This window comes from Tamandua tetradactyla, chromosome 14 (assembly GCF_023851605.1).
Source record: "Tamandua tetradactyla isolate mTamTet1 chromosome 14, mTamTet1.pri, whole genome shotgun sequence".
Lineage (NCBI taxonomy): Eukaryota > Metazoa > Chordata > Mammalia > Pilosa > Myrmecophagidae > Tamandua > Tamandua tetradactyla.
The window spans coordinates 75,540,566-75,559,525 of NC_135340.1; the positions used below are offsets into that span (position 1 = coordinate 75,540,566).

At 37.4% G+C, this 18,960-nt stretch overlaps 1 protein-coding gene across 5 annotated transcripts in view; it reads right to left on the minus strand.

Annotated features, from left to right (window-relative positions):
- Positions 1-11,816, minus strand: part of BNIP2 (BCL2 interacting protein 2) — a 34,275-nt gene extending 22,459 nt beyond the window's left edge. For 4 of the 5 annotated variants that reach the window (XR_013162421.1, XM_077128068.1, XM_077128067.1 and 1 more), the window contains exons 1-3: positions 11,625-11,816; positions 7,135-7,243; positions 2,717-2,823 (exon numbers count right to left, since the gene is read on the minus strand). Coding sequence is in view for 4 of the 5 variants with exons in the window: in XM_077128068.1 (XP_076984183.1) it covers positions 2,717-2,766 (50 nt within the window). In the remaining variant the exon portion in view is untranslated. The remainder of the gene's footprint in view (positions 1-2,716; positions 2,824-7,134; positions 7,244-11,624) is intronic. The other variant, XM_077128066.1, reaches the window with a different exon arrangement.
- Between the last annotated feature and the right edge of the window lie 7,144 nt (positions 11,817-18,960).

Consider the following 18,960-nt stretch of genomic DNA (forward strand, 5'->3'; position numbering starts at 1 on the left):
CCCCAAAAAGAAAAGCCCAGGATCATATATGGCTTCACAGGTAAATTCTACCAATCATCCCAAGAAAAATTAATACCAATGTTGCTCAAACTCTGAAGAGTAGGGAACACTACTTAACTCATTCTATGAGGCCAGCATTACCCTCATACCAAAACAAGATAAGGATACCATAAGAAAAGAAAATTACAGACTAATTTCCTTTATGACTATAATTGCAAAAATCCTCCACAAAATACTAGCAAACTGAATACAGCACCCTTTCTTGATAAAAACATTTAGAAAACTAGGAATAGAAGGAAACTTCCCCAACGTGATAAAGGGTAAATATAAAAAATCCAGTTAACATCCTACTTGATGGTGATAGACTGAAAGCTTTCCCTCTGATGCAAGGATGCCCACTGTCACCACTGTTATGCAACAGTGTGCTATAAGTTCTAGCTAGAGCAGGTAGACAAGAAAAGAAATAAAAGACATCCAAATTAGAAAGGAAGAAATAAAACTTTCACAGTTTGTGGATAACATGATCCTATATACATATATAGGAAATCCCTAAAAATGTACAACAAAGCTACTACATCTATAAGCAAATTCAGCAAAGTGGCAGGGTTCAAGATTCACATGAAAAAATCAGTAGTGTTTCTATACACTAGTAAAGAACAACCTTAGGAAAAAATTCCATTTACACTTGCAACTAAAAGAATAAAATATCCATGATTAAATTAAACCAAAGATGTAAAGGATTTATACATGGAAAACTTCCAGACAATGTTAAAAGTAATAAAAGAAGACCTAAAAACAAATGGGAGGACATTATATGCTCATGAATTAGAAGATTAAATACTGTCAAGATGTCAATTCTACTCAACATGATTTACAGATTCAATGCAAACCCAATCAAAATTTCAAAAGCCTACTTTGCAGAAATGGAGAAGCTAATCACCAAATTTATTTGGAAGGGTAAGGGGCCCTGAACAGCCAAAATCATCATATAAGAAAAGAATGAAGTTGGAGGACTCATATTTTCAGATTTTAAAACTTATTACAATGCTACAGTAATCAAAACAGCATGATCCAGTACAAGGACAGATATTTAGACCAATGACAGCCAATCAAGAGTTCAGAAATAGACCCTAATATTAATGATCAATAGATTTTTGATAAGAGTGCCAAGTTGCACTCAACTGGGACTGAACAGTTCCTTCAACAAATGAGGCTAAGAGAACTGGATCTCCATACGCAAAAGATTGAAGGGGAACCCTTATCTCATACCATATACAAAAATTAATTCAAAATGTATCAGCTAAATACAAGAACGAGGACTATAAAACTCCTAGAAGAAAACACAGGGAAGCATCTTTAAGACCTTGTGTTAGACAATGGTTTTTAGATCTAACACCAAAAGTAGAAGCAACAAAAGAATAGATAAATGGGACCTTATAAAAATTTAGAACTTTTGTGTATCAAAGGGTTTTATCATAAAACAAAAACCTGCACAATAGGAGAAATTATTTGGTAACCATATATCTGATAAAGGTTTATTATCTAGAATATTTAAAGAAATTCTATAATTTAACAAGATAAAGAACCCAATCAAAAAATGGGCAAAAGCCTTAAATAGACATTTCTCCATTGATATACAAATGGTCAAAACACATGAAAAGATGCTCAACATCATTAACTAACAGGGAAATGCAAATGAAATGCACAATGAGATACCACTTTATATCCACCAGAATGGCCAGTATTGAAAAAAATTAAAACTAACAAGTGTTGGAGAAGATGTGGAGAAACAGGAACACACAATTCACTGTGGGTGGGAATATAAAATGGTGTAGCCACCATGGAAGACAGTTTGGCAGTTTCTCAGAGAGTTAATAGAGAATTACCACATGACCCAGAAATCCCAATTCTAGGTATATATTCAAAAGAATTGAAAGAAGGCACTCGAACATATATTCATACTGGCATTATTCACAATTGTCAAAAGATGGAAGCCACCCAAGTGTCCCTAAACTGATGAATGGATAAGTAAAATGTGGTGTACACACACACACACACACACACACACACACACACACACACACACACACACACATACAAAATGGAATAATATGCAGCTATGAAAAAGAATGAGGTTCTGATACATGTGACAACATGGATGAACCTTGAAGACATTCTGAATGAAGTAAGCCAGACACCAAAGGACAAATATTGTACAATCTCACTGTTATGTAACAACTAGAATAAGCAAATTCATGACAGTCAGAAACTAGAATACAGAGTACTTGGGGATGGGCAGGGCTAGGAAAAGGGGAGTTAAAGTTTAATTGGTACAGAATTTCCATCATGGGTGATGGAAGAGTTGTGATAATGGAGATGGTAATGGCTGCACAAAATTGTGAATGTAATTAACACCACTGAATTATATATCTGAATGTAGTTAAAGAGGGGAGCTTTAGGTCATACAAATGTTACTAAAATAAAAAATTAAAAAAATTATAAGTATTAAATAAGATTACATATATATTTGGTTGGGAAATAAGATTCAAGAGACTTATTTTAACTGTTGGAAAGGAATTTTCATTTTCTAGTATTCAAATGATCACCATCCAAATAGGTTTTTCTAAGAAGTCCAATACTCATTTAATGAGTGACATGAATAAAGAAATTTTAACATTGTGTTCTAAATTTGTGTTCATTTGAAAGAACTGCTCACATTGGAAAATCTTCATCTTGCCATTCTTCCTTAAGTTCCACACCTTCCATTCTCAGCCTGGCCTCAATGTCAACTACAAATTCCTGATAATCCAGAGATCCAATATCCTGTGAAGGAGAGAGAAAAATTTATAACCATTAATAACTTATAGTCCACTTTACTTTTTATCTGCTAAAAGGTGCAATAATCTTATACATAAATTCATACTTCTACCCTATTAACCATGGGGCTTTAGCTCCATAGTCTGGCCATGAAATCAACTTACTGGGTTGCAATGACCATTTTCATTAAAAAATTGGAACAGAAAACACCCAGAATGCATATATTCTAAAAAAAATAAGTACTGTTTGTAGTAAGGCTACTACTGGTCAGTGAAAAAAAACTGTTTTCATCTACAATTTAAAATATATTTCTTACTGTGAATTATGTTAAAAAAACTGGGGATGGGGCTAAGAGAACCTAAATATACACTCTACTCTTCTGTCTTTTGAATAGAAGTTAATTCTAGAAATTGGAAACAAGTAAAAAGCATTCTCATGACTCAGCAGAACCAAAAGGGTGTGCTATCATGTATATTTCTTCCTCTATAGTTTCAATGCCACAACTCCTGAGCCACCGAAAGAAGTCTATGTGGTAACTGTTCGGTAAATGAATTATGCTATATTTTGATTTGTTTCATATCTACACTACCTTTCTTGTATAGTTCAATATTAAGTTTTCAGACACTGAACTTGGTGAATGTCTTTGCTTATGCAACTACTTATTTGAATTCAGGCTATGAATTTTAACTTTAGTTTTTTCAAGGAAGGTGTGAATGCTAATATTCTCATTTTACAGAGTGATGAGTCTAGAGAGACTCCCTCTGGTTGGCAGAATAAGAAATAGAGGTTTGGGTATTTATTTAAGAAGTCTTGAGTTAATAGGTAGGTATTTAGTTCACTTACTTAAGAGTAAGTCCACAGACATCTAAAGTTATTCAAAAAACAACAGAATATACATATTTCTTAAGAGATATAAAGTATCACTAGATACTAAAAGCACAGTTTAAATTGGTTGACACCAGTGGAAAAGAAAAGAAGGTGGAACGAGAACCGATGCTTTTCATTTTAAGTTCTTCTGCATTATTTTATTTTTAAAACTATGGATATGTGATTTTTTTCACCACGATCGTTTTTTAGAACACTTGCATCACTCCAGAAAAGAAAATAGAAAAAACTCATATATACTATCATAGTTCAGGTTCATGTGTCAACTTGGCCAGGTGGTGGTACCTGCTTGTCTGGTCAAGTGCTGGCCTGCCTTTTGCTGTGAGGACATTTCATAGAATTAAATCATGATCACATCGGCTACATCCACAGCTGATTCCATTTGTAATCAACCAAGGGGAGTATCTTCTTTAATGAGTGATACTTAATCTAATCACTGGAAGCCTTTTAAGGAGGATTCAGAAGAGACAGGCTCTTCTTCTTGCTTCGGTTGGCAAGCCTCTCCTGTGGAGTTCATCCAGACCCTCCATCGGAATCATCACTTCACAGCCTGCTCTACAGATTTTGGACTCTATGTTCCCACGGTTACGTGAGACACTTTTATAAATTTTATATTTACAAATATTTCCTGTGGATTCTGTTTCTCTACAGAACCCTAACTAATACATATACCATACACCTTACCCCCCCCTTCATTGATCACTAGTGTTTCGATCTACCCAATTTATTTTAAACTTTGTCCCCCTCTATTATTTATTTATTTTTTACCCATATTTTTTACTCTTTCGTCCATATCCTGGATATAAGGGGCATCAGACACAAGGTTTTCATAATCACAGTCACACTGTAAACGTTCTATCTTTACAAAATTATCTTTAAGAATCTAGGCTACTGGAACAGTTTGACAGTTTCAGGTACTTCCCTCTAGCTACTCCAATACACCATATACTAAAAAGGGATATCTATATAATGCACAAGAATAACCACCAGGATAACCTCTCAACTCTGTTTGAAATCTCTCAGCCACTGAAACTTCATTTTGTTTCATTTCTCTCTTCTCCCTTTTGGTCAAGAAAACTTTCTCAATCACCTGATGCTGGGGGTCCTGGCTTATCTCAGGCTTTCTGCCCCACATTGCCAGGGAGATTTATACCCCTGGGAATCATGTCCCATGCAGGGGGGAGGGCAGTGAGCCCACCTGCCGAACAGCTTAGAGAGAGAGGTCACATGAGAGCAACAAAAGAGGTTCCCTGGGGGGTGACACTTAGGCCCACTTTTTAAAAAACTTTTTTATTGTAAAATATAATATATACAAAGCAAAGAAAGAAAAGAGCAATACTTTTTTCATCACATATATTCATCATGTTCATTTCTTAGAACATTTACATCAATTCAGAAAAAGAAATAAAAAGAAAACAGAAAAAAAATCATACATACCATACCCCTTACCCCTCCCTTTCATTGATCACTAGCATTTCAATCTACCAAATTTATTTTAACATTTGTTTCCTTAGGCCCACTTTTAAGTAGGCTTAGCCTATCCTTTGCAGGAATAAGTTTCAAAGGGACAAACCCCAAGATTGAGGGCTCAGCATATTCATTTGAATATTTCCACTGCTTGCGAGATATCAGCAATTCTCCAAATAGGGAAGTTGAATATTTCCTCCTTTTATTCCATTCCCTCAAGAGGACTCTACAAATACTTCCTTATGTACTGCCCAAATTACTCTGGGATTTATCGGGGCATCGCACTAATCTGGACAAACTTAAGAAAATCTCATGCTCTATCAAACTTCTATGTACTTATGGTGTTCAACAAAACTGACCATACAAGTTAACTTAGGAAATGCACTATCCAAAATATAAATCTTGCACCAAATAAACATCTCTCCCTTTAGTCTCACACAGAAATTGGAGTTTTAAAATGTGGATGATATCATCCTTTACCCAGTCTTCTGATATAGCTTATTGCTCTTCACATCAGCTTCATATCTCTACTTGATGTCTGATCACTTTTTCAACTTTTTAAACAGTTCCTGTATGGGGTACTGCTGACTTTCATAGCTTCAGAGCTCTAACTCTGAGTCTCAGGTGTCACATATATACCCAAAGTTTCTAGGAAAGATCAGGTTATATACAAACAGCTCAGTATCTCAGAATTTAAAATTAAAAGTTACACTTCTTGAATATATGTGACTGCTGTAAAGGCTTACAATCTAGGACCCTTTAAAATAAGCCCTAAACTGATAACCAATCCTCTCAACTTTAGTTCACTGAATTTTTATGTTATTCCATATGATTGAGGCATAATATATATATATTTTTCCTGACATTTCATTCAACATATAGCTGTTAAGGTTCATTTACTTAGTTGCACGCCTCACAACTTCATTCCTTCTGTTGCTGCTCAGTAGTTCACTGTATGCATACACCATAGTTTCCCCTTCCAGTCTTCAATTATTATACCATTAAGTCACCTCCATTCGTTGTGGATCATGAACACTGGTGCCAGAAACACCAGTGTGCAAACGTCCATTTTTGTCCCCACACTCAGTTCCTCCAGGTATATACTGAGCAATGGGGTTTCAGGATCATATGGCAAACCCATCCCTAGCCTCCTGTTGAACCAACACACTGCCCTCCAAGGGGTTGCAGCTCTCATTTCCCTACTGACAGTAAACAGGTACATCTCTTTCTCCGCATTTTCTGTAGCACTTGTTTCTCCCAGTTTTATTCACACATCATAAAATCCAGTCTAATTGTGTAGACACGCCTTCACCACCATACTCAATCTGAAGACATTTCTTTTTCTTCCACAAAGAATCCAGACCCCTTTCCCAATCTCCCAGCCTGTTGACATAATGCCTTTGTTACAGTCAGTGGAAGCATATTACAAAGTTACTGATGACTACAGACCCTGGCTTACATTGATTTATACATGATTTTTTAAATGCATTTATCAAATAAGACAAATGGCCTCATTTGGTCATGTTTAATGGTTGACTAATATACTATGTCATTACAACACAAAGTGGTATAGAAAAAGCACTGATTCTAGAACAACAATAAAATTATTGTGGAAATTTTCTAAAGTGTTATTAGAGTTCACATGGTAGACCAAATTCAAACTCCACCAAGACTAGGAGCCACTCTTCCCGGTTTTAATTCTTATCTATGCTCAAGGGAAGGCTTTAAACATTTCCAAAAGGTTTAAGTTTTCAAGTATCCAACTTGTCAGCATGGAAAAAATTAGCAACTTCTGTCTTTTCCTCACCAACATATTTGCTTGGAGAACTTAGTTTATCCATATGTATATACAAATTCATATATATATATGAATAAGGAACTTATAATCCTCTGGGAAAACACTGAGCCAGGTAATCTTGAGAAATTAACGAGAAACACACTTAAAATAAGACAAGCTTGACTTACTTAGCAGTTAGTTCCTCTAATTCCAAAACATAGTCTATGTTTTAAAGTAATTTTAACACACATCTTCAATGATCACTCCATAGACTGCTTTCTCATTGAAACTTTTTCTCTATATGGTGGGAAAAACAAACAAAAAAGGACATTACCTTACCAAGCAACCTCTTTTACTCAGCACAGAACCAGTAGAAAAGAACTCCAAATCATAGCCAACAATCCCAAATACTTAAAAGGTATTACTCTAGAATTATGCCCAAGTAAGCCCAGAGCATTCTATCACTAAGGACTGACAACCTTTCACTAAGGTTCTCAATGTCAAGTTTTCTCATGTCTTTGGCAGTTACTCTAAAGTGAACAGATATATTTCTAAATTTGATAACCAGAAAAAGTTTCCTATTCCCTTGTCTTACCTTTTAACTGGGTGTTGAAAAATATCAGGATGCTCTGAATGTCATTTTCCAATATCCTACATACTCAGAAAAACATTCAATATTTCTAAAGTAAAAGTGGTGGCTACAAGTTGCTACCATTCTTATTTCTAACATCTAGCATAATTAAATGAACAAATATTTCATTGTAAAGTATGACACTTGCTAGCAAGCCTTTACTCAACCTCTTATGCTCATTTTGCTTATTAAACTTCACAAATAAGCTTTCTGTTGTTTATGCCTCAAAAATACAATAAAAATATTTTGTGACAATCTATAGACATGTAATAGAATTTTCTGTAGGTAAGATTAATATAATCTTGTGGAATTTTACAAGACAAACCCATTAGAATAAAGTTATCAGTTGAAAACACCTGCCTAAACACAGAGCCTAAAGTCTTTCTCAGCCTATTTATTCAACTTTCCTTTAATACCATATTGAATCATGTGACGTTACTATGACACACCATATGGACATGGATATTCAGAGTTTGGGGATAATTAATTAAGCTAGTTAAATATAACCCAGGATTAGAGATAAAGATATATTTACTCTTGATCATTTCATCACAAATAACACACTAGGTAGATAAAAACAGTTTAAACAATTGAGAGAGTACCATTCTTGGAAGCACTTTATCATCAAGCAGCTGTAAGAACAGGAAGCTAACAAAAAAGAATAATATAAGCACAACCACTTTGAAGGAAATCAGGATATTGCTGACTCACAAGTTAACTGTGTTGTTCCCCATTTTTTGTTCATAGATTTGTGTGTGTGTGTGTGTAAGGGTAAATTAACACTATAAGATGCCATTAGTTAGAATAACCCAATGCAACAAGAGTAATCGTTTGGTGGTAGTGGTAGCATATCCTTACTCATGCCAATTATCTGTGGATATCATAAAGATGAATTAGAAAAAGTCGCTGACTTCATTGAGGTTAAAAATCAAAGAGCTACGGATTTCCTCCTGACACAGCCTCAAAGGGAAGGTGTGGTGATAAATCCAACCAAATGAAGAAGGGGATTTCCCCATGCAGCTTGGTAACAAAAGTAAAAATTAAATATTTAGACCATATTTAGAACTGTCTAAACTATAACATAATTTTACATGAAAAATACTATTACATAGGCGGTGCAACGGTGGCTCAGTGGCAGAATTCTCGCCTGCTATACGGGAGACTTGGGTTCGTTTCCGGTGCCTGACCATGTTAAAAAACCAAAAAAACTGTTAAATACTATTATGTAGTTTAACAATGCTGTTGGAATAGATGCCAGTAGTCATCATCTATGCTGAAATTAGGACAGTTTGCAGAAGGAAATGCTCAGGCAAACTGTTCACGTCTCCATTTAAATGAAACGTTTTAATTCTAAATATATTCATTATTTTAATTCTAAATATGTTCAGTTTTTCATATGAGGTTGGCCATTGGTAGTACCATAGGAAAATACTTTAAACCAGCCTATATGTTTACAAAGATCACTGAAACACCTCTAGAAAATCCCTAAATGCTTACCCGGCATTGTTCCCTTGAGGACACATAAGTTGTTTTTTTTGGGGGGGGGGAGAGTGGTATATGGTCCAGGAATCAAACCTGGGTCTCCCACATGGAAGGCGAGCATTCTACCGCTGAAACACTTGAGCAACCAGGATCACACAGGTTTTTAAGGGTACAATGAGATACTCTATTAGGAATGTTATCATACAATTTACAGAAAAACTAGAATGGTCCTGAGTTTTCTCAAACTGTGAAAATAAAGCAAAGCATAAATAGTTCATCCATGAGATGACAAATCCTCTGCCATAGACATTAATACACAAACACAAAAGAAGAGAACAATATGTACATTTACTGAATTATCAGAATGCAGAACATACAGAAGAGGCTGAAATTTTTAAAGTCTAATAACTGATCTCTAACACTTACAGTTTTAAAATATTGGTCGTAATAAAAATTACAATTTTGGAATATTACTATCACAATAATACATTACATTAGCACAGTGCTTTATAAGATGTAAACTTAACAAAACATTTTTTTATTACGACCAACTAAGGTTGATTCACTGTACCTGGCTACATTGTATTTCTCAAAACCTTTTCCGCCCTCACTGCTCATTCTACCAGCATTACCCCAGACAGACTGAACAGAAGAGAACCACTTTCCCAAACACTGCTTTTCACATTTACTAATTATTTTTACATTCATCATCACATGCATTTCAACCAACAATTTCGTGAGGTATAAAACACTGGTGTTATTATCCCCATTTTATCTTATATATGAGGCACTGACACTACAAAGTTTAATCCTCTGGTTTCCAGATCCAGTCCAGAACTGTCTCTAATACAGCACATTGCCTTCAGTTCACTTGCAACTTTACACAGAATAAGTCTAGCTTCAAAGGTCCCGCGAAGTCTATAGACTATAAAAACCCCTGAACTAGAACTTGATCTAGTTCAAGTTCCACGTTTGTAGAAGTAGATTTGCCACTGGATTTCCTAAATCTTATAATATTGGGTTGCAATAGAGGAGATTATGAAGATCAAGGTTATAAAACGACAAAAACAGAGTAGGAGAAAATGTACAAGATCAAGAAACTACTTTGTAAGGTACTACCTACTTTGTTATAATTTAGAGGAAACACCCATTTATGAATTGCTGAAATTTTTATGTTAGAGTAAGAATATGTTTCATTAAAAAATAATTAAGAAATTATGCATTAGGCAAGCAGTGGGGACAACCATGTCAACAGGCCTAGCCTTCAATCTTGGGGTTCATTCCTGTGGGACTTTTTCCTGCAAAAGACAGGCTAGGCCTACTTAAAACTGGGCCTAAGAGTCACCCCAGAGAATCTCTTTCGTTGCTCAGATGTGCCTCTCTCTAAGCAAACTCAGCAGGTGAGCTCACTGCCTCCCTCCCCTTAGGTGGGACATGACTCCCAGGGGTAAAAATCTCCCTGGCAACATGGGACAGAGAGCCCAGATGAACTGGAATCCGGCATCAAGGAATTGAGAGAACCTTCTTGACCAAAAGCGGGAAGAGAGAAATGGGACAAAATAAAGTTTCAGTGGTTGAGAGATTTCAGACAGAGTAGAGAGGCTATCCTGGAGGTTATTCTTACGCATTATACAGATATAATAAAAAAATGATACACAACTATGTGATAGTATAATGAGCCACTGACTGTAAGTCATGTATGGAATGTTTGTATGTTAAGATTTATTAGTTAAATAAAAAGAAATTAAGAGTTAGGAGAAACAGAGATCCTAATTAATTAGTGGTGGGGATGAAAAGCACACACTTAGCACGGATTCAGTTAACCAAATATATGGGGGGGGCATTGTGAATACCTAGATAAACACAGCAAAAGCTGTGCACTCAAATAGTTCCTGGCAGCCAAGGGAGCAGTTTCGATAGCAATGTGACAAAGTAAAAAACAAATTTTTAATTTTATATGACTTGATAGAGTTGATCCCTGGTGGCATCAGATGTACCCCGGAAACCCAATCTGTTTTTCGCCGGGTATTTATGTACAAAGCGTACAGTATATGAATCCAGGCAGGGACTTGGCTTTTCTGTGCACACCCTATGTTTGGCTTGGCTTGTCCCGGAATTACTAATGCCGCTTCCGTGTCCATTCCCCGAGGGTACAAGGCAAAGCACCAGTCCAAGTTTCTTTGTTCTGCATCAGGACAGTCACCAGTCATAGACACGGGACCAACGTGGCCCATTCACGCATGCAGACCAGGGTGTGTGGGTGCGGGGTTCCCGGGAGGGAGAAGGCCCCAACCCGAGCACCACAACCAAAACAAACAGTAAAGGGGTGGGGGGCAAGGGTGGCAAAAGTGAACAGGAGCCGCGCCAAGGGCGTGGACCTAAGTTGGGCGGGACCGGGAAGCGCCTCCGGGCAGGTTCAAAGACGCTCTAAACGACGGATACCCACCCTCCATCCGCGCTTCCTCTCTCCAGGCGCCGGTGGACTGGCGCCACTCAGACCCTCCGCCCCCCAGGCCTGTTTCCAGCCCAGGCCCACCTTACCAGCCCCTACCGGAACGCACTCACCCCGGAGGAAGCCTGGGCCCCCTCGCGCTCTTCGTCTCTCCAGGCCGGCGACGTGCGGCTGACGGCCAGGTCGTACTAGACGCTGCCGGCTCCGCTCGGTGGACGGCGCGGACTAGGGCCCAGGCTCCCGACTGTGGCTACAGCAGTGGCGGCGGAGGCGACGGCTGTAGCCCTGACCCGGACGCAGAAATCGGGCACAACGGAAGTGACGACACTCCGACCTTCTCCTGGCACCCCAGCCCTCAGACGAGGAGGCGGCGGCGGAGTCTTGGCGGTCTGCTAGACTACCCCAGGGTCACCCCAAACTCAAGCCGACCCGACCCACGACCCACGCCAACTCCGAGCCTTCGGGCTGAATCCCGGGGATGCGCAAGGGGCCTCCCTGGTTTTCTCCTGGGCAGAAGGTAGAGTTAAAGCCTCATTGGCGCTGTCTTTAGCGCTAGACGCGCTTCCCAGCCCATTCTTATTTGCTGGCAGGCGTCCCTCAACTCCCAAAGAGCCATTTTTATTTTCCTTTGGCTTATCATTACTATAATTACAGAAATTATGTACAATCATACCTCCTTTTATTGCGCTTTGCAGATACAGCGTTTTTGTTTTTTACTAATTGAGGGTTTGTGGGAACCCTGCCTCTAGCAAGTCCTATCTGCATCATTTTTCCAACAGTTGGTGCTCATTTTGTCACATTTTTTGAACATTGATTGTGTGGAAAAATACATATGACAAAATCACTTAAACCATTTTAAGTGTACAGTTTTCTGGCATTAAGTATTTCTTAAAATTTTTTCTTGTAAAATAAATAAAGTGAAGAAAAGAAAGCAATTTTCAAAGCATACTTCAACAAATAGTTGCAGAATAGATCCCAGAGTTTGTCATGGGCTACCACTCCACCATCTCAGATTTTTCCTTCTAGCTGCTTCAAAACACTGGAGGCTAGAAGAAGAATATAATGACTTAGCAGTCATACTCGTTTGTTAAATCTTATTTTCTCTGTTATAACTACTCCTCCTTTAACCTTCTCCTGAACTATAGGGCTCTTTGGGCAATGCCTGTTCTGCATTTTTCATTTTGAGAAAGGCTGGCTACACACTAAAGGATAGGGGGATGTAATTAATTGATAATCTTGGAGAGGCTGGTCCCCCTGAGTTTCAGGATTTTCTTGACCTAGGAACCCCTCAGGAATTATATGTTCCAGGAACACAAACCTAGAGCATCAAAACTTCATAGAGTCTCAGAGCCCTAGGTGTTTTTTTTGTTATTGTTGTTGTTTTTTACAGTTTTCCTTTTTTTAAAAAAGTTTTTATTGATAAATCTTAGCAATAAACCATTCCATACATGGTTTACAATCAGTGGCTCACAGTATCATCATATAGTTGTGCATTCATCACCATGATCATTTTTCAGAACATTTGCATCACTCCAGAAAAAGAAATGAAAAGAAAAAACTCATACCTTAGGTATTCTTACGAGTTAAGAGTAGTGATATTGATTGGCATTTGGCATACCATGACAATTAGCATTATCTAACTGAAGGTTGCATAAGAGAACCTCCAGAATAGCGTCTTGACTCCATTTGATTTCTTGTAGCCATTGATGCCTTATTTCTTCTTTCCCCCCTCCTGGTCAGGAAGGCATTATGGATCCTACAATGCCAGGGTCAGACTCATCCCCAGGAAGGAGTCACGGCCCACATTGTGAAGGAGATTTTCACCCTTGAGTGGCTTGTACCAAGTATTGGGGAAGATAGTGATTTTCCTCGCAGGGTTGGGCTTAGAGAGATAAGAGAGAGGCTACCTGAGCAACAAAGAGGCTTCCTGAAAATAACTCTCAAGCCTTGTTATGGGGATAGTCTTAGCTTCTCTACAGAAATAAGTTTCCTAAGGGCAAGCTTCATGATTTTCTTGGGAAACCCCAATGATTGAGAGGGTACCTGGGGTTGCCCAGATAGGAGAGTTAAATAGTTCCATATAAACTTTTTTTTTCCTTCGGACCTTCAAGGGCCTTTACCAATACTTTTTAAAAAAATTATCAGCTCACCATAGTCTGAGATGTATCCTGGTTTGTTATTAAGGTATTCAGAATTATAAGGCCTTGTTCCTGTACTGAACTCCAGGAATTTGCGTTGTTTAAATGATCTATCCAGAGAATTTGATTTAGATTCTGTGTTACTTTTAGGTTCTAGACATTATATACCTATCTGCCTTTGATCTCATACCGTAGCTGAAGATCTAGAGTACATACACTATCATCTTTTACCCTGCGTTCTAATTCACCTTAAACCCAACCAGACTGGCTTTGTTTTAAACTCTAATTGAGACCTACTCTCTTTTTCCATTACTTTTTTTTTATTGTGAAAAATAACATGTATTATACAAAAAAGCAATAAATTTCAAAGCAACAATTAGTTATAGAACAGATTTCAGAGTTTGATATTGGGTTACAGTTCCACAATTTTAGGTTTTTCCTTCTAGCAGCTCCAAGACACTGGAGACGAAAAGAAATATTAATATAATAATTCAGCCATCATACTCATTTGTTAAGTCTAATTTTCTCTGTTATAACTCCTCCTTCTCCTTGGATCTTTCCACCAATCTTTAGGGATATTTGGACTATGCCCGTTCTAATGTTTTCATGTTGGGAAGGGCTGGCAATAATATGGGATGGGAGGTGGAATTAGTTGATGTTGTGGAGATGCTGGCCCCTGTGAGTTCAGGACTTATCTGCCCTAAGAACCCATCTGGAGGCTATAAGTTTCTGGAAAGTAATCATACTGCAAAGAATCTTTGTACAATCTCAGAGACCTAAGTATTCTTTAGGTTTGGCAGGAATGGTTTTGCTTGGGATTTGGCAAACCATGGTAGATAGCAATATCTTGCTGAAGCTTGGCTAAGCGTAGCATACAGAATAGCTTTTGGACTCTATTTGAACTCTTTTCAGCCGCTGATACCTTATTTTGTTACAATTCTCTCTCCCGTTTTGGTCAGGAAGGCATTGTCTTTTTCCGTTACTTAAATGTTATTATTTATAGCTATGCTGACTTTCAGGACTGCAGCACTCCATTTCTGGGTCTTGGGTGTCACAGAGTTGCTCAAAGTTACAGAGAAATACCAGCAGATACACATACAGCTCAGTGTCTCAGAATCTAGAAATAAATTTACTTCAGACTAAATGTGGCTCCTATAAGGGTTTGCAATCTAGACTCCAGTTTTCTAATAAGTATTTTCTGTGAGAGATCTTAGCATATGTGCTGGTTTGAAAGGATGTATGTGCCCTAGAAAAGCCATGTTTTAATCCTAATCCTATTTTGTAAAGGCAACCGTTTCTTCTAATCCCTGTTCAGTACTTTATGTTTGAAACTAATTAGGTCATCTCCCTGGAGATGTGACTTAGGGAGTCACATCTTGATGTGATCTTGAGTGATGAAGAGTGGTTCTTAAAATGAATTAGGTGGAGACATGTCTTCACCCATTCAGGTGGGTCTTGGTTAGTTTACTGGAATCCTATAAAAGAGAACGGCAATGGAGAAGCTAGACGATTCAAAGACAGCAGAGCAGAACGACATAGTCACGAGAAGCAGAGAGTCCATCAGCCAGCGACCTTTGGAGATGAAGAAGGAAAATGCCTCCCTTTGTGAAAGGAAGCTAGGAGAATAAACTAGCAGATGACGCTGTGTTTGCCATGTGCACTTCCAGGTGAGAGAGGAACTCTGACTGTGTTCACCATGTGACCATCCCCTTGAGAGAGAAACCCTGAATTTCATCGGCCTCCTTGGACAAAGGTATCTTTTTCTGGATGCCTTTCATCAGACATTTATATAGACTTGCTTTAATTGGAACATTACCTTGGCCTTAGAAGTGTAAACTAGCAGCTTATTAAATTCCCGTTTTTAAAAGCCATTCTGTTTTTGGTATGTTGCATTCTGGCAGCTAGCAAACTAGAACAGCATGTTTGCTCATTTGTTTCTGGCTTATTTTGCACAACACATTTTCCCCAAACTTCATTCAGTTCTTTGTATGCTTCTCACTGACCTTCCTTTTTGTAGCCACGCTATATTTCATCATATAGATGTATCACCATTTGCTATTATGTTTTTCAGTCATTATATCCTTTGGCTCTCTCCATTTATTGGGTATCATTACTAACTATTGAATCAAAACTGCTCATTTATCACTTATCCCTCTCCTCCCCCTGTCCAGTTAGTTGCCCCTGATAGTGCTGTGGTACTGTTGATGTCTTCCTGTTAACTACTGGCCGTGGCATTCATTTTTTTTTTCCTGTTTAATGTATTTATTTACTCTGTTAGTGGAATGTGTTCATCCCTGCATTCTTTTATTTGAGAATAGTTGAGTACTTGTTAAGTAACAGTCATTGGACTAGATGTTTGCAAAACAAAGATAAATAGTAAGACAAAATCATAATCTAAAGCAATGGCCCTCATGGTGTGGCCAATGACCAGCATCATTGGCATTAGCTGGGAATTTGTTAAAAATTTTAATTCTTGGGCTTCACCCTCACGTATTATGGGGATGGGGCCCAGCAATCAATGTTTAATTTTTTTTATTAATTAAAAAAAAATTAACAAACAAAACAATAAGATATCATTCCATTCTACATATATGATCAGTAATTCTTAATATCACGTAGTTGCATATTCATTATTTCTTAGAACATTTGCATCGATTTAGAAAAAGAAAAAGACAACAGAAAAAGAAATAAAACAATAATAGAGAAAAAAAAGTTATACATACCATACCCCTTACCCCTCGCTTTCATTTACCACTAACATTTCAAACTAAATTTATTTTAATGTTTCTTCCCCCTATTATTTATTTTTATTCCATATGTTCTACTCTTTTGTTGATATGGTAGATAAAAGGAGCATCAGACACAAGGTTTTCACATTCACAGAGTGACATTGTGAAAGCTATATCATTGTTCAATCATCAAGAAATGTGGCTACTGAAACACAGCTCTACATTTTCAGGCAGTTCCCTCCAGCCTCTCCACTATATCTTGAACAACAAGGTGATATCTACTTAATGTGTAAGAATAACCTCCAGGATAACCTCTCGACTCTGTTTGGAATCTCTCAGCCACTGACACTTATTTCACTCATCCCCCTTTTGGTCGAGAAGTTTCTCTCAATCCCTTGGTGTTAATTCTCAGTTCATTCTAGGGTTTTTCTCAGTCCCTTGATGCTGAGTCTCAGCTCATTCCACATGGCATTCATTTTTAGTTTTCCACAACATTCCTCTAATACTGACTCTTTGTCCACTATTGAACGATTGAAATAGTTCTTGGGAGAACTTATTTATAATTATAGATTTAATCAGTGAGATACATGGCACTATACATCCCCTTTCAATCAAATTCATCTTCAATATGGCAATGTTACTTATAAATCCACTAATTACTTCTATCTGTTCCCTTGCATTTTAGATTTAACCTCTTGGGTAGTCTTTCTTCCATCTCTAGCTTTTGTGTACCTCTAGGTCTGCTGTTTCTACAGTGTAACCTCTGAGATTTCCTTTACTAGAGTCATAATAGTGAAATCATACAGTGTCTGTCCTTTTGAGTCTGATTTATTTCACTTAGCATCATGTCCCCAATGTTCATCCATATTGTCATATACTTCAGAACCTCGTTTTGTCTTACTACTGCATAATATTCCATCATATGTATATACCACATTTTGTTTATCCACTTGTCTTTTGATGGGCACTTGGTTGTTTCCATCTTTTGGAAATTGTTAATAGTGGTGCTATGAACATTGGCGTGCAAATGTCTGTTCATGACACTGTCCTCAGCTCTTCTGGGTATATAATGAGTAGTGGTATTGTCACGTCATAGGGCAACTCAATATTTACTTTTCTGAGGAATCACCAGCTGTTTTCCACACAGCTACACCATTATACTTTCCCGCCAACAGTGAATAAGTGTTCCAATTTCTGTACATCATCTCCAACTTTGAAGTTTTCTGTTTGTTTAATAGCAGCCATTCTTTTTTTTTTAACTTTTTAATTAAAAAAAATTAACAAAACATTAAGATATCATTCCATTCTACATATATAATCAGTATTTCTTAATATCAACACATAGTTGCATATTCATCATTTCTTAGAACATTTGCATCGATTTAGAAAAAGAAATAAAAAGACAACAGAAAAAGAAATAAAATGATAATAGAGAAAAAAAACTATGTACCATACCCCTTACCCCTCGCTTTTATTTACCACTATTTCAAACTGAATTTATTTCAACATTTGTTCCCCCTATTATTTATTTTTATCCCATATGTTCTACTCTTCTGTTGATATAGTAGCTAAAAGGAGCATCAGACATAAGGTTTTCACATTCACAGAGTCTCATTGTGAAAGTTATATCATTGTTCAATCATCATCAAGAAACATGGCTACTGGAACACAGCACTACATTTTCAGGCAATTCCCTCCAGCCTCTCCACTACGTCTTAAACAACAAGGTGATATCTACTTAATGCGTAAGAATAACCTCCAGAATAACCTCTCGACTCTGTTTGGAATCTCTCAGCCATTGACACTTTGTCTCATTTTACTCTTCCCCCTTTTGGTCCAGAAGGTTCTCTCAATCCCTTGATGTTAATTCTCAGCTCATTCTAGGGTTTTTCTCAGTCCTTTGATGCTGAGTCTCAGCTCATTCCAGGATCTCTGTCCCACGTTGCCAGGAAGGTCCACACCCCTAGGAGTCATGTCCCATGCAGAGAGGGGGAGGGTGGAATAGCAGCCATTCTTATAGGTGTGAGGTGATATCTCATTGCTGCCTTAATTTGCACTTCCCTTATAACTAATGAAAATGAGCAACTCTTCATGTGCTTTTTTTAGCCGTTTGTATTTGCTCTTCAGAAAAGTGTCTGTTTTCGTTTGTAAATGCTGCCAGAATGCAATATACAAGAAATGGAATGGTTTTTTAAAGAAATATTTTTATTATGAACAATGAACTGCCATACGAACATTCTTGACATACAATCATTTTTGACATAGAGCATTCTTGACGTGGTTCTAGTCAATGGCTCACAATATCGTCATATAGTTGTGTATTCATTAACCTGATCATTTTTTTGAACATTTGCATCTCTCCAGCAAAAGAAAGAAAAAAGAAAAAAACCCATACATGTCATACCCCTTACCACTCCCTTTCATTGATCACGAGTATTTCAATCTACTCAATTGATTTTAACCTTTGTGTTCCCCCTATTATTTGTCTATTTTTTATCCATATATTTTACTCATCTGTCCGTACTGTAGATAAAAGAAACATCAGACACAAGGTTTTCACAGTCACACAGTCACATTGTAAA